Source organism: Embiotoca jacksoni, unplaced genomic scaffold (genome assembly GCF_022577435.1).
Source record: "Embiotoca jacksoni isolate LCO1_2020_lvr unplaced genomic scaffold, fEmbJac1.0.p SCAF_20, whole genome shotgun sequence".
In the NCBI taxonomy this organism is placed as follows: domain Eukaryota; kingdom Metazoa; phylum Chordata; class Actinopteri; family Embiotocidae; genus Embiotoca; species Embiotoca jacksoni.
The window spans coordinates 5,057,776-5,072,125 of NW_027185341.1; the positions used below are offsets into that span (position 1 = coordinate 5,057,776).

A 14,350-nucleotide genomic window follows, 5' to 3' on the forward strand; every position below is an offset into this window, starting at 1 on the left:
GTTTTTTTTGTTTTGTTTTTCTTGCAGTGTGATAGGTTCTTCTTAGCTTTTTGAATTGTGTAGATTTTGTACACGGCATTACAAGCACTTACAGTGGAAAGCACTGTGCACACTGCTTACAGCCTGTAATGTTAATGTAAATACTGCATTTTAGGACACTTCTTTTTTTTTTTTTTTTAAATAGGATGTTGTTTTCAGGTTTGATGTGTGGTTTTGATAGGTTGGATAATTTTATTCACAAATAATCATTTAGTGTTGCCTTTTTCCCAGTGACCAAAATCCAATGTCTTACGTGTATTGTACACATTGATCTTAAGTGTCAGGGACGAGTAAACTTTTCTTAATGCTGGCACACTTTGTACATATAGACTTGTTAACGACACACAAACCTCCATATACTCACATGTACACGTATACACTTGACTAAAACAGTTTTTATATCGTCGGGGAAACAAGTATGGATGCATGTTTTTGAAATAGATACACGCATCATATATATATATATATATATGAACACAAACACACAAGGGCTTTTAAAGTGCAAAATTTGAGATCTGCAAAGAGGTTCAATCAAAGTAGACTGGATTTCCTGCCAGAACTAGGCTATGTTTACATTTGCTATAGTATTCTGAAGCGTTCCAATTATGTACTGTCTTGCACTCCCTCACACATTACCTGACGTCTGACTTGTGTGACTGCACCGATGGCAACTAGCACTCCCCACAAGCTGATAATCACTCCGACATGCTGACCGATGTTAAGATACTCCCTTTCTAACAGCCAATGCTTGAGCGTTGCAGACAATCCTCCCACCCCTTTTTCTGATTGCAGAAATAGTCACTTTTAATAGAAAGAAACTTTCCTGCTTTGGCTTTAAGCAAAACGGTTTATTTTAGTCTTTTAAGACTTTTTCTTTCTGTAATTTAAAGTGTTTTTATATTTCATTTGCTTGGCTCAGTTCATTTGATATACTCTGGTCTGAGGTGTTTCACCCCTCCATTTTAGCAGCTACATTACATTTAATGCCCTTCACAAACAGGTTGTCTGGTCGAGTATCTGGCATGGATGATCTTTCATGTGACGGACTAACTAACGTATCTAATCTGTAGCCTAATACTTTTAAGTGCCCAGTTTGTTTTGCATTCAAGTCATAAACCACAGACCACTGTAATGCATGATTGATGACGATCACACTTGTAATCAGAGGGAATGAATGTGTCATTTCTCCTCAGTCTAACAATTACATTAATGAATAAGGTTCTCATATCACTACATAGATCACATCTATATGATCTTATGCAATGTTGAAAATGTACAAACTAAGTATGGGGGTTAAGAGGATAGATCTATATGGTCTTGCATAAGGTAAAACTAATAAAAAAAAAATGCTGTTATTGATATCTGTGTGTGTGTACATTTATTTTTTTGGGCTTGTGTTTATCTCCTGGCTCTGCCAAATTGCTCTTAAACCTGTTGTGACATGTCCCAACAACAAATCATGTCTGATGAACAGCGACCTCTTGTGTCATTTCCTCAAAATTCGTCTTTATGGCCGAGTGGCCTGAAAACTGCCTGAATAAAAATAGACAAAATTTCGTTTTTAACGCGTAATGTGTCACACCTGACAACAAAACGGTGTCCCGAAATATTCGTCTCGCAGACAAAAATCCCATTTTTAAGGTGCACGTTTATAATTTTACACGTAACGTTATTGGATTTGTCATATTGTCGTCTGATTTAACGGTCTTCAGTCTGGCCAAAGATGTTGTATAAGACGAGATAGAAATCCGCCCGTGCTTGAACGGGACACCCCGCGGCTTCGTAATGTCGGGAGTGCGAGAGACATTGTTGTTTTTCATTCACGTGGGTATAACCAGTTAAAATGAAGAGATACTCCGAATCAGAAACATAGTAAGTCCTTCGTATATTTTCAGCATGACCTTTACTTGTCTGACTCTTTAATAACTAACGTAAACGGACACGGCGCATGAGCAAAGAGCAGCAACTACAAAAAAAAAACAAAAAAAAATATTTTTCACCAACTGCGGTAGCTGAAAGGTGTTAGTATTGAACTAAGCGATATCCTGCCCGGATGGATTGAAGCTGATAATCAGATTAACTGTTTACCTTTTAATACTGGGCAGTTTAAAAAAAACATACGATGTTAAAAACAGAAATGCGCAGTCGGATCTTCCTCGGGGTATTTAAGCAAAGACGGAAGTACGGGACGGATGACTGTTTCGCTTCGCTGTGTCTGGCTCGAGACGGAGCGGGTGGTTTTTTCAGGAGGGAAACTTTACAAGGTTTAACGGGATTTGAGCACGATTAATTCATTTCGCTTAATTACCAGAGCCAGTACCGCCATACTGAAAGGTAGGAGTACACCCCGATTACGGAGACGTTCATTTTATCGTCTATTAAGATATTTTACCCGCTTCAGTTTGCGCCATTTTCGCTAGTTTGGTAATGCATAAATGTGCGCCTTTTAGCGCTGGCGTTCTTTGTCCCTATTTTTTTTTTTTAATGGATCATGAAATGGTTTTATTCCTGTAGAATAATCCACATTCCCGGCTCGCTTTTCCAGAGATATCAAGCATTATAAGAAGGGCGGCAATCACTTTTTTTCTTTTTCTTTTCTTTTTTTTTTCCTCCTCTCTCCCCCCACATCCAAAATTGTGCTCAAATCAAGTGCAATTGCGCATTTGGTGCGTGTGTGTGCGTGCTGCACCAGGCCGTGTCCGCCGCTAACAGCGCCAGCTCCGGTCGGGACACAACACGGTTCTGGCGCACATGAGTTAGCTCCTCGAGCTAACCGGCTGAGCTCAATAGCTTTTTTTTTTTTTTAGGCAGCTGAGTTTGGTGAAGCCGTTTTCCTTTTGAACGGCGACTTAAAACGCTTGAAGCTCAAACAGGCTGAATATAAATGTAAGAGATGAGAAACTCGTTGTTTGGAGCCCCCCCCCCCCCCTCCTTATTTATTTATTTTTTTTAAGCTTTTAAAACACACAAGGCGCGTAAACAGGAGGAAAAGACATTTACCGGAGACCTGCATCACCACCGGCGAGCTAACTTGGCTAGCCCTCTTAGCATCCCAGACATGTCGGATTAAACGCTGTTGGAACATATTTCTCATAAAGATGGTGAAAAAAAAAACCCATTCAGCATTACTTATTAAATTGTCAACGCAGCATATAATCCAGACTATCGCTCTTCGATTGGTCGAAGATTGCGCTGGTTGACGCTTAATGTTTCGTTGCTATAGAGATCATGAGACATTCATGTCCAGCGTCCTAATTAGCAGTTTTCCCCCTCAGTTATTGGGACGTGAGCGAGCTGCAGTAAAAAGGGGGTCAGGACAGCCAGGAGATGTCACGTTGCTCCCCGGACAGGTTGAGTCATTAACTCTTGATTGTGTCCGGAGGTGAGTCCGCTGGTTTATAACACCTTCATGTCGAGAGGGAGGGACTTCATGAATTCACCTGTTCAGGTTATAACGCGGGTTGGAGATCCTCGCAATTAGGCATCTGATCAGGTTCACAACTTCTGACTGTGTAACATTGAGCACTTTATTACAGAGAATAGGAGCATATCTGCATTTATTTCCATTTGACGTGACTTTATACTTCCATTCAGACATATTGTGCTTTTTTTTTTTACTCCACTACATTTATTTTACAGCTTTAGTTTTCAGATGAAGGGTTTGACTGAGAGGGATAATTGCAACGCGACGTTAAAACATTAAACTGGTGGGTTTCAACCTTTTTGTCTTCTAATGTCTTACAAAAATCAGTGCGTGGTCGTCTCGCACCTTGTTAAAAGCTGAAAACAGACTTGCGGATCAGAACTTAGTTTTTTTTCTCAGATTCATCTGCTGCTCCCCCCTCCCGTAAATAAAACCGTATATAAAGTAGTTCAAACTAGCTCCACCTGCAGCAGCATGCTGCTTTCACACTGATGCTTCAACTTTAATAATGTAATGATGTATATCAGTCAGAGGGAACACAACGGTGCCTTCATACTAATTTGAATTCTGCACATTGTAATGCAGGATTTGTACTTGTAATGGAATATTTTTTACATTTCTGTATTGGTACTTTAACTTCGGTAAAGGATCTGAAAACTTCCACCTCTTCTCTGTTAGTCACAGTATCGTGTTGAAATAATCTCTGAAAATCTCTCCACAATTCAAAACTGTTGAAAATTAGCCTACATCTTGTTTCTCTGTAAGCACACAAATGCATGCACCTTTTAATGCAGTAACATCGCCGTGAAGACCGCTTCACTGGTTTTGGGAGTTTTCATCCTTTTGTCGAAAGCTGTCAGAGTCTCAAAGATCGCGGTTAAACAAGCAAGGCTGGATGTAATCACTGTTTCTGTTACCGATTAAATCTTAACACCTTTTTTTTTTTTTTTTTTTTTTTTCCTTTTCATGAATTGTTTGGTTCACAATATATCAGAAAAAAGAGCAAAATACCCATCTTAAAAGTCTTGTCTTCTATTTTCATCTGTTGGAGCAACAGATGTTTACTTTACAAACCAGAGAAAAGCAGCAGATCCTTATATTTGAGAAGCTGTGGCTGCCAAATATCAGACTTTTTTTCTTGCTTTATGGATGACTTAATTAACTAATGTTTTCATGTAATTGACCAGACGTCGTCTTTCCCTGCAGGAGTCCACAAATCATGTCAGGCATTGCATTGAGCCGCCTTGCCCAGGAGCGCAAGGCATGGCGGAAGGACCATCCTTTTGTAAGTAGTGTCTCCAGAACATTCACTTGTAAAAGTCTGCTCAAGCCTTCATGCGCTAGTGTCCAGTTCTCTAGTAAACACTGACTTAACTTAACAGTTTGTACTCTCTTCTTTAATTTTCCAGGGATTTGTTGCTGTACCAACAAAAAATCCAGACGGAACCATGAATCTCATGAATTGGGAATGTGCTATTCCTGGCAAGAAGGGGGTAATGTGTTTCATACAGAAAATCTTTGCTTTACAAGCGACAGCTGATACGAGACACACAATGAGCTTCATATCACGGGGACATTTCTGTACGAGGCGCACAAAATCATGTTATCAGGAATGTTTGTCATTTATCGTTTTGTGGTAAATGCTATAAAGGTTGCCGAGTCAATATTTTAGGGACCAAAATAAGTGTAAAAAAAAAATGATGTTATTGGCAGCAGATTGAACAGCAATGAGTTTTAAATCTGCTTTCAGAATTAAACTCGGATTAACATGTTTTTCAGATTCTTTTGCTGTGTGAATTTGAAATAATATGACTGTTAAAAACGCTGAACTAATGATGGTGTCTACTTAGACTCCGTGGGAAGGAGGCCTGTTCAAGCTGCGCATGTTGTTCAAGGATGATTATCCTTCTTCACCTCCAAAATGTGAGTAACTGCGTGCGACCTCTGTGTCAATGTAAACACAACTATAATTGTGATGACTGTACACAATAACTGTTGTTTGCTGTGGCAGATGCTTTTTAAGAATTATGTATTTTATTCAGTCGCTATGACAAACAAGAGCAAGAGAAATGTTTAGTCTGGCATGTAAAACCAGATGCAAACTGCAGTGCATGTCTTCTTTCGACGGCCTGTTTTGCGTTATCAGGCATAATTTATATCCTGATGCAAAACATGTCTAGCTTTTCTTTTCTTTTCTTTTTTTTTTTAAATGACTGACAATCAGATTAAGTTAATCGAAATCGGCTTGTTGATGATTTGAAATGGCTCATGAAGTCCGGAGCAGAGGAGTCACCCAGCCTACTCAACACATCTGTAAAATATATCACGAATGTTTGGATATGTTATCTGTGAAGGTCAGAAGAGTAACAAATATTTAAGTTTTCTCATTGAAACTGAGCGGTGTCGGATATGCTTGACACCTTTGTTGTGACTGGTTTGAATAACGCATGTTGATCCTTTCACAGTAGTAGAAATCACAGGATTTTCAAAGCTCCGGGTTTGACTACTAGCTTGCTAACACGAGCTTCCTTATGACATTTAGTCGATACAGGCAGGGTGTATTTTTAAAAAAAATGCTGATATTCTGGTCTGGTTTTCAGCATTTTGATGTTGAGGTTTGTCCGTTGATAGCTCAACTTTAGGTGCCGTCGTGGAGTTTTCTGTAATAAAGTAGCGAATAAAACCGAGGCGCCTTTCTGTGAATTTATTGTACAATCAACAAGCTTTTGCAAAAGAGATCAGAGATCAGAGGTCTCCACAAGTGAGAGCAAATTTACGTGTTCAGTCAGGATATTTACGCACTAACAACTGTGCTATGGATGGTCCGAGGTCTTCGGTACAGAATATGGGATGCTATTTCTCACAGTGTAGCACAGCAGTAGACAAGCAAAGAAGTTCTGTTCAAATTATAATTGCATTTTCTTTACAGTCAGGTAACAAGTGTCGCTGTAATCAACTCTAGTTGTGTTTACCTTTGTCCACCCTCCGCCCTGCTGTATGTTTTTGTTAACATTTTGTCTTGTTGTCATTTTAGAGCGGCTTGTCGTTGCTTTAAAAACTGGTTGTGACTGATTAAACTGCTCGAGAACTTTGTGGAGAGTACAGTTGCCTGCAATGTGAATCAAATGATTCGTTACCACTGTGGGTCACACACGGGGCCGGGGCACTGACGTACAACTTGGCTAATCGGCAACTGTGGCAGTATTGACGGGGGTGTCTGAATGTCACATTAAAATGACGTTAAGGCACCGTTGTTGCGAGTAACATAAGCTGCTGCCTTTAGTGGAACATTTCAATCGGTATCCGCTGGGGAAAAGCCCAGTGACATTTGTAGATGTTGTTCATCTCGTCTGACATTTGTAATGGATCTGACGCACAAGTGCACTTAACATTTCATTGTGTTTCAGGTAAATTTGAGCCTCCACTCTTCCATCCAAATGTGTATCCATCAGGCACAGTATGCCTATCTATTCTAGAGGAGGACAAAGACTGGAGACCGGCCATCACAATAAAGCAGGTTGGGATTACCAAGAACACTTCATTCACAACACTGGGTTTGCCTGAGAAGTCTTATAAAATAATTTTTATTATTGGTTTCACACTGCGACTCAAACTTTTCAATTGGTAAATAAGCTTGATTTAAAGTTCACAAAAATGTCAGACTGTCTGTATCACACAGGTCACACTTACTCTAGAAATTAAGAAAAATAAAATTTAACAGCTACAATAATGTGGATATTTTTTTTATCTTGCCAGTCATTTAGAACTTAGAGTAAAAAATTAAAGGTCTGGTAAATGACATCTTTCTGCCATTTAAAATGAGGTGTATAAAATCTAACTTTTTTTTTTTTTTTTTTTTTAGATGCTCAACTTATCAGTCAAAATTTATCGACAGTGTTGGAAAATAGGGGTCACAATTTATAAAACCTTGTGACACAAATAAGAAATTTCCTGGAACTGACCTCACAATTTTGTGACCAACAAATATTAAGCAAAAAAAAGATTATCTTCCAGTCACCAAATAAATGTGTACTGTTGGTCAATTTATCCTTTAGATCTTATTAGGCATCCAGGAACTTCTAAATGAGCCAAATATCCAGGATCCAGCCCAAGCAGAGGCTTACACAATCTACTGGTGAGTAACATGTGTTTCTGTCCCTTTTGTGTTTTCAAACATGACACTGACGTGTAAAATTGTCAAAGTGAAGAGTGTTTTTGATAAAGGCGTCGGAGATGAAAAGTCAATTTCTTATGAGATACAGTCCCAATCTGTTTTGATACCGATGAGTTAAACCATTGTAATATCACAGACACCTGAATCTTTACTTTTCTTTTCTTTTTTTCTCCCAAAGAGAATATTTGTTCCTAAGTGAAAAAAGTAAGAGCACATAATGAAAAAGGTTCAGGAACGCAGTTTATTACGAACATATTGTCACTGGGCCCGTGTGTCTGCGTTTGTGCTGCTTATACTCGTGTTTAATTATGATGGAAGAACCAGTTGAGGACAACTTTTTGTCCTCGCTCTCTTTGTGCGTTACTAAGGGACACGCGTCTTTGCTGCCAACTAGACTGAAAGGTTGCTGCTTGATCTTTGACTGGACCGTGTCTGAAATGCAAGACGGCTTTTAATTTGAAACGTATACAGGAAGACATGACATTCGGCTGACCGGTAGTGACTTCTTCAGTTTGGTGGTATTCAGCTGGTGTAACTTTGTCACTCACTTAGTGACCGACGTTTGTGTTCATCGGGCCTGTCGCCGTGGTTACAGTCCAGCCTAAAAGCTTTTCATCAGCGAACCAGTAGGCGGCTTTTATTGTGAAGTAGCAACAGGAAATGCTACATGTTTGCGTGTAAATAAAAACAGGCAGTTTCAAACAATCAGATTTATTTGGGCTATTTTGCAAGGGTACCGGCGGTCAGTGTTTCTGCAGCCGCTGCTAAGTGGCTGTGGGTTTAAGGGAACGTTACAACTTCACGTTACGCAGATGTTTACTTCGCACGTGTTTTTGGGGGCAAATATGAGTAAAGTACTTGCACTGTTGAGCCCTGCTTCAGGAACAGCATTAATACAAAAGGAAAGGGAGATCTTATTTTACAGTTATTGGTCATAAATTTAGCCATTGATTAGATTTACTGAACCCTCTTTTCTTCGCTGACATGCCATTTCCTTGGCAACTAAGCTAGCAGTGCGCATCCAGACAGGTGTAGAAATTCGGACAAATGCAACAAGAAGACCGGGATTATTACTGATCAGTAGGCCAGGCTGCCTAGAAATCTGTAAACATGCACTTGAAGAGACATTCCTGAAGTATGAAGGGTACTGAATGAGGTAGAAACATGTTCAGGTACCTCATAAAAGTGTGTGTGTGTGCGTGCGCGTGTGTGTGTGTGTGTGTGTGTGTGTGTGTGTGCGTGCGTGCGCGTGTGTGTGTGTGTGTGTGGGGCCCTCAATGTGGTGTTTTTGCTGCATCAATACATCATGTTGACTTATTTTAATCAGAACTTTATCCACTAATTTCTCATGATTTGCTTCTTGTGTGAAATCTACAAAATCCCACAAGATTATATTGTTTTTTTTTTAAATGTGTGCTCAAAATATGATCATTTATGTGTACAAGATGGAAGATGAAACGAGTGTCCAGCTTTAAAAAGTACACGACAAAAGACAAATTTTAAAGGAGTCCTGCGTTTTCTGCTTTTTAAATTAACGCATTTTTTTTAATTTATTTTTTTATTATTATTGTTTTGGAAAATGCCTCTTGTTTCTTATTTTGAGAAAGAGGATCAGTATACCGTAATAACTATTTGTAACCCCTTTCCAGCCAAAACAGAGTAGAATATGAAAAAAGAGTTCGAGCACAAGCCAAAAAATTCTCCCCCTCGTAAGGGCGAAGACTCGCTCCGCTGCGGCAGAAGGAATGGGTTTAACAAGAATCACCTCCCCGCTCAGTCTCTCAATGAATGTGCTCCTCTCACATCGGGACTTGCTTAAAGACTTCTATTTGAACACCACACATTCTGTGCCATCCGTTCTCCTCTGACCTATCATTTTTGTTCTTAATTGCTGGTTGGCGCATAATGCTGGGAGGGGATGGGTGCTGCAGCACCCCAGGTCATTTCTTTTTAAACATTTAATTGTCTTATGTGGTGCAAGGGACACAGCTCGGTACCAGTTTCAAACTCCATGCAAGCTGGCTGTCATCAATGTTTTCAAGGATGAAAATGTATTTTTGTTTTATTTTGCTCTTTCACAGGGTCTGTTCCTTTGTTTCCCTTTATTTTCCATAAATTTAATGTAAAATTTAGCTTATTTCATTGTCAGTATTTCAACTGCTGTATAATGAATGGCACTTTTATACTGTTGTATCTCACTAGTGTCTCTAGATGGCTCTGTCTAATTCTCTTTCCCAGGTTTTCTATTCAGCATGCTGTAATATACAATAGAATCTGCTGCCTTGGCTGTCTTTTTGTTATTCAGAGTGTTTGCTATGGAATAAATAAAAATGGCCACAGTGACTGAGGCAGGTAGGCTTACTTCTGTATCAGACTTTAAGGTTATATGGTGCTTTGTTCATGTATGTGTTGGCTTAATAATAAAACTTTCTACAAAATGTTGCAGTTTCTTTATTTAAGCAGTCAAATATACACAAAATTCCTCTTAGATGCCAATATTTCATAAACAAAACAATTCGGTCACAAATGAACTTTTCAAGTCTGCCCAAGAACCTTTTTGTCTGGTTTATTTACACAAGAAATTCAAATACAAGCACAAAGTTACTCAGTTATTATTTATCATGTAAAATATGCATAATGCTGTAGGAACGTGTTACCAATTATAATAACATGTTAATATAATGGCTGAATACAAATGTGACATAAAAACAAAAGTGATACATTCACTTTTGTGACTTTTGGCATTACGCAGTTGGAGCGTCACGTTGAAGCAAATGTGTAGCTGAGCTGCTCAGTTTCACTGTTCAGTTGCTGAATTCAAAAACGTAACTTCACGCTTCCCCAGTGGTGTCCACTTCCTGTAGGGCTGGATGTTGTTCACATGCTCCCACGGTGCTCGGCTGAGACGGAGGCAGGTTGCGGGAAGCCGCTCAGGGTGCAGTACTGGTTGCAGTACCAGGGAAGGTCCGTCTCCAGAGGCGTGCCGCTGCAGAGCCAGCACCCCGAGTCTCCAGCAGGGCTCCCCGAGCTCAGAGCCACACTTCTGGCTTTGCTCTCTGGTGCCGACAGTGGAGCCGCGGTGCTCGCGGCGTGTGTGATGCCCAGGTGAGCGGCATCACACACAACACATATGTTGCCGTATGCGTTGTCCCCCACCGGCTGCTGGTCAGTCGACCGGGGGGGACGGTCTTCCTCCTGAACATCTGGACACTTTGTCAGGGTGTCGATTTGGAGCGTTTCCTCTACTTTCAGCACGTCTGCGCTGTTGTCTTGCGTAACCACCCAGGTCTATAATCACAGTCATGGTCAGGAACATTCTCATTGGATAATTGCTGGTGTTTCGCGTGATAGGCGAAACATACCTTGAAATCTCCCTGGCATTCACTGTACAGGGTGTGGAAATAAGGAGCTGGAGTCGGAATGAAGGCACTTTGTCTCCACCTGTAAATATGAGGAATATAAAAACACAATATTCTCCCTTTTTACAATTGAAAAAAAAATTGCCTTTTTTTTTTTTTTTTTTGCTATTTTTTGCTGTTATTCGAGATTTGATGAAGAGTCAAAAGAGTTCGCGGAAGGCCTTACTTTTTAACAGGACTGTAGCACAACAGTACGACGAGTAGCACGCTCACACATATCGGGAGGAACACCTTTTTACCCAGTTCAGAACCTGTGAGGACACGTCGAGTAAATAAATATTGACAATAGAAGTGTAGGTCTCGATGCAAAAGGGGGAGTTTAACCCGGAGTACACACGTTTTGAAAAAGCAGAGAAGAAAAGTAACTTTAAAAAAAAAGAAAAGAAGCTTCTCTTGACTAAGTTTAGCCCAGATGTTTCCTTTTGTGTGAGACTCACCTTTCACGACTGGCTCAGTCTTCCAGTGAAACTCAGATGACCAGTCGCTCCACTGCCCCATGTAAGAAACCTGATTAGGACTGGACCGCACTTTGACAGCGTACTCGGTGTCTGGCAAGAATTTGTCATTATCCACGAAGTAGTCCGTACTGCCTGTTTTAATATCATGTATAGCCTGAAAGGAATAAACAGGGTAGGAATTAATTAACTTTGTGAGAAATGCCCTGTCCAGTATTGTGCAAATCAAAATCACGGTTTAGTGGGTAAAAGAATTAACAATTTAATTAAGGGTTTATTAAAGGTTGACTAAAATTACAGAAAATTGTGTAAACGATAACAGATTTTTGAAAGTGCAAATTTATCGTTACATTTTACTGCTTCTCAGTTGCTTAATTTTTGGGGGGGATTTCCCCCCCCCCCCCCTTACGGGATCAAAAGTATATTTCAGTTATGTCCAACATGAGACACGCAGTCCAGGCGGTAAGTATTTGGACCGTCACACATGTTTGTTCTTTCGTTTCATCATATTCTGTAGAAATAAATTAATGAATACCAAATTAGAGTGCTCAGACTCAGTGTACGTGATAAAGCCCTTTTAATACAGAGTGCCAAAATTGTAGGATTCTGCCAAACGCATCAACACCAAACCTTAACTGTACTAACAGGCATAACCCCGCCACACTTATTGGGACACTAGTCCGACAGAGCCACCGCAGATCAACTATATATCCTTTTCTTACTATGATAAGTCACAACATCTGCATTGTAAAAGACCTACAGATCAAATTAAGTCACAGTTTCTCTTCTCACACACTGTCAGTCACCAGACTGAGCTGATAACCACAGAGGCTGCTTATGAAACTCCTGTGGGAGTTTCTCATCTCAAAAACTGTTGACAGTTGGAGTAAGCTACAAATGAACTAGAAGATCTAGGAGGTGGTGTATTTGTTATTATTTTTTAGATTATAAAATGAACAAAAGGAATTTGATTTTGTTATCCTTTCCATAAATATCCATGTTTTAGATTTAATCCATTAATGGTTGATTGATTTTTTTTTTTTGGATAGATTTTAACAGCCACAAATACAGAAAGCCTCATACAGACCAGACTATTATTGTCAGTCACTGTTTCCTGTTCATTAATATTACCTTGGGTTTGTTGCCTCTTTGGTAGTAATGGAGATGATACTGCAGGCTCTCAGTCAGACCGGTGATGAGGCTGTATTCCTCGTAGGTGCTGTTCCAGGTGAAGTGGTGTTGACTTGAATTGTGACTAAATGTGAGGCAGCATGGCGCGTTCAGTTTAACTGATGAGAGGATAGATTTAATTTTAAAAGCGTATACATACATTTAGGTTTCTTATGACTGTGTGTCTAGCTCTGAGAATAAAGAGTCGTGTTGTTGCTTACTGTTTGTCACAGGTTCATATTCATCATCGAGCAGCTCGCAGATTTCAGACCGATTATTTCGGTTGGGACAAAGTGAGATTTCATAGGAATCTGTATCTACAAATTTATCTGCTGTTGTAAAGGAGCAGGAAAAGTTCTCTTCGGTGTTTGTCAGCATACACACATACACGGTGCTGTGAGGAGAGGAGAGGCAGTGACCAGACACAATATTATCATCACATTAAAGGTGACCCATGATTAATATGTGAGTAAAAAGTGACTCACCGTTCAAATATTTCTGTGAAAGTGAGCCAGTAGGAGCTGTTGCTGTTGGAAGTGTTCCCTGATGGTGGGATGCTCAGGGAGCAGTTGACGGTTAAGAGGTAATCATTCACACAGTGAAGATTGTGCTTGGCTCCTGAAAAATACACAGGAACCATTTTATTTGGTTTCTTAGAATAACCTCTAACCAGGCTCTGAGTGTAATTATGCTAGCTATTAATTACAGTCAGCATATGCTGGCTGAAGGACAATTTATAAGCAGGACAAGCTGTTCTATTAAACATCCATATGTAAAATATTATAGATTTCGAACATTATCAAGAAGCCCCCGCTTTCAGGGACTGTCATGGATTGATGGATCATGGATTTGACTATTGACTTAACATCTTAAACTAAGGGCCTACTGTACATAATACGTAATGAAACGTTCTCCTTTATAGTTTCAATGCCCCAATTTTGTCTTGTAAAACATAAAAAAGGCAAAACATTTTTACATCATCATTTTGGTGTTTTGTAAAATGAAAAACCTAAATAGTAGATTGTTACAGGCTTTTATTTTATAATAACCCTTATTGTCTCTCAGACTTTTCTCATGCCTCAAAGGTCAACTGACCAGCTTAATTCCTTTCATTCAGTCAAAAGATAAATGATATTTGACCTCTTAGTCAAAATGATAAAAAGACTGTGAACCATTTAGTCCAACCTTTCCTGTGTTTGTGGTATTTAAAGCAATTTACATTTATACTTTACAGATGTCTATTAGGCATTTGTTCAAAGCACCATATAAAATAAGGTGTGTTTTTTCACTCATAGACATTATAGTTCAAACATATAAAATATTGGCAGAAATATAACCTGCGATTGGGTATCCATTCATCCAGATGATGCCGGTAGACTTGAGGAGAAATATGATCAGCGGCATCAGCTTCAGCCTCAGTTGAAGACACCAATCGGTCACACCAGCCGGCCCCGACATCCTCTCAGCCCTGAGATGGAGTTATGCTGCCCTGAAACTCTCCTAAGATGGTTTTAATGAAGACTGAGAGAGGGAGGTACAAGTCAGTCTTTTCACACCGATCGCTATCGCTTACAAGTCAGTGGTGGGCGAGGATGTGCTTTTTTAAGACAGCAGATGTAAATGAAAGTGTGTGAAAGGGGTACCGCAGCAGTTTAACCAAACACAACCA

At 39.7% G+C, this 14,350-nt stretch overlaps 2 protein-coding genes across 4 annotated transcripts; one reads left to right on the forward strand and one right to left on the reverse strand.

Moving 5' to 3' along the window:
* The first annotated feature begins 1,806 nt into the window (after nucleotides 1-1,806).
* On the forward strand, nucleotides 1,807-10,075 carry ube2ib (ubiquitin-conjugating enzyme E2Ib). 3 transcript variants are annotated; one of them, XM_069155827.1, is made up of 8 exons: nucleotides 2,082-2,373; nucleotides 3,679-3,746; nucleotides 4,670-4,748; nucleotides 4,873-4,956; nucleotides 5,314-5,386; nucleotides 6,871-6,980; nucleotides 7,519-7,598; nucleotides 9,287-10,075. In XM_069155827.1, exons 3-8 carry the CDS (start codon nucleotides 4,683-4,685, stop codon nucleotides 9,348-9,350), a joined length of 477 nt encoding a protein of 158 aa, XP_069011928.1. In that variant the 5' UTR covers nucleotides 2,082-2,373; nucleotides 3,679-3,746; nucleotides 4,670-4,682; the 3' UTR covers nucleotides 9,351-10,075. The 3 variants fall into 3 exon arrangements, with proteins under 3 accessions (XP_069011929.1, XP_069011928.1, XP_069011927.1); XM_069155828.1 differs by lacking the exons at nucleotides 2,082-2,373; nucleotides 3,679-3,746 and adding an exon at nucleotides 1,807-1,911; XM_069155826.1 differs by lacking the exon at nucleotides 3,679-3,746 and having other exon boundaries at nucleotides 2,085-2,373.
* A 3-nt stretch (nucleotides 10,076-10,078) lies between these two features.
* On the reverse strand, nucleotides 10,079-14,131 carry LOC138202097 (interleukin-21 receptor). Its single transcript, XM_069155825.1, has 8 exons — nucleotides 14,019-14,131; nucleotides 13,167-13,299; nucleotides 12,903-13,075; nucleotides 12,643-12,800; nucleotides 11,494-11,668; nucleotides 11,223-11,307; nucleotides 11,000-11,078; nucleotides 10,079-10,925 (listed from the first exon to the last, which is right to left on the reverse strand). Exons 1-8 carry the CDS (start codon nucleotides 14,083-14,085, stop codon nucleotides 10,515-10,517), a joined length of 1,281 nt encoding a protein of 426 aa, XP_069011926.1. The 5' UTR covers nucleotides 14,086-14,131; the 3' UTR covers nucleotides 10,079-10,514.
* Nucleotides 14,132-14,350: the final 219 nt, after the last annotated feature.

Coding starts and splice junctions, on each gene's coding strand:
- ube2ib (XM_069155828.1), top strand. CDS start 4,683: ATGTCAGGCATTGCATTGAGCCGCCTTGCCCAGGAGCGCAAGGCATGG. Junction 4,957..5,313: donor CTATTCCTGGCAAGAAGGGG/GTAATGTGTTTC, acceptor GTGTCTACTTAG/ACTCCGTGGGAAGGAGGCCT. Junction 6,981..7,518: donor CGGCCATCACAATAAAGCAG/GTTGGGATTACC, acceptor TTTATCCTTTAG/ATCTTATTAGGCATCCAGGA.
- LOC138202097 (XM_069155825.1), bottom strand. CDS start 14,085: ATGCCGCTGATCATATTTCTCCTCAAGTCTACCGGCATCATCTGGATG. Junction 11,308..11,493: donor GACTGAGCCAGTCGTGAAAG/GTGAGTCTCACA, acceptor GTGTCCTCACAG/GTTCTGAACTGGGTAAAAAG. Junction 10,926..10,999: donor AATGCCAGGGAGATTTCAAG/GTATGTTTCGCC, acceptor CTGTGATTATAG/ACCTGGGTGGTTACGCAAGA.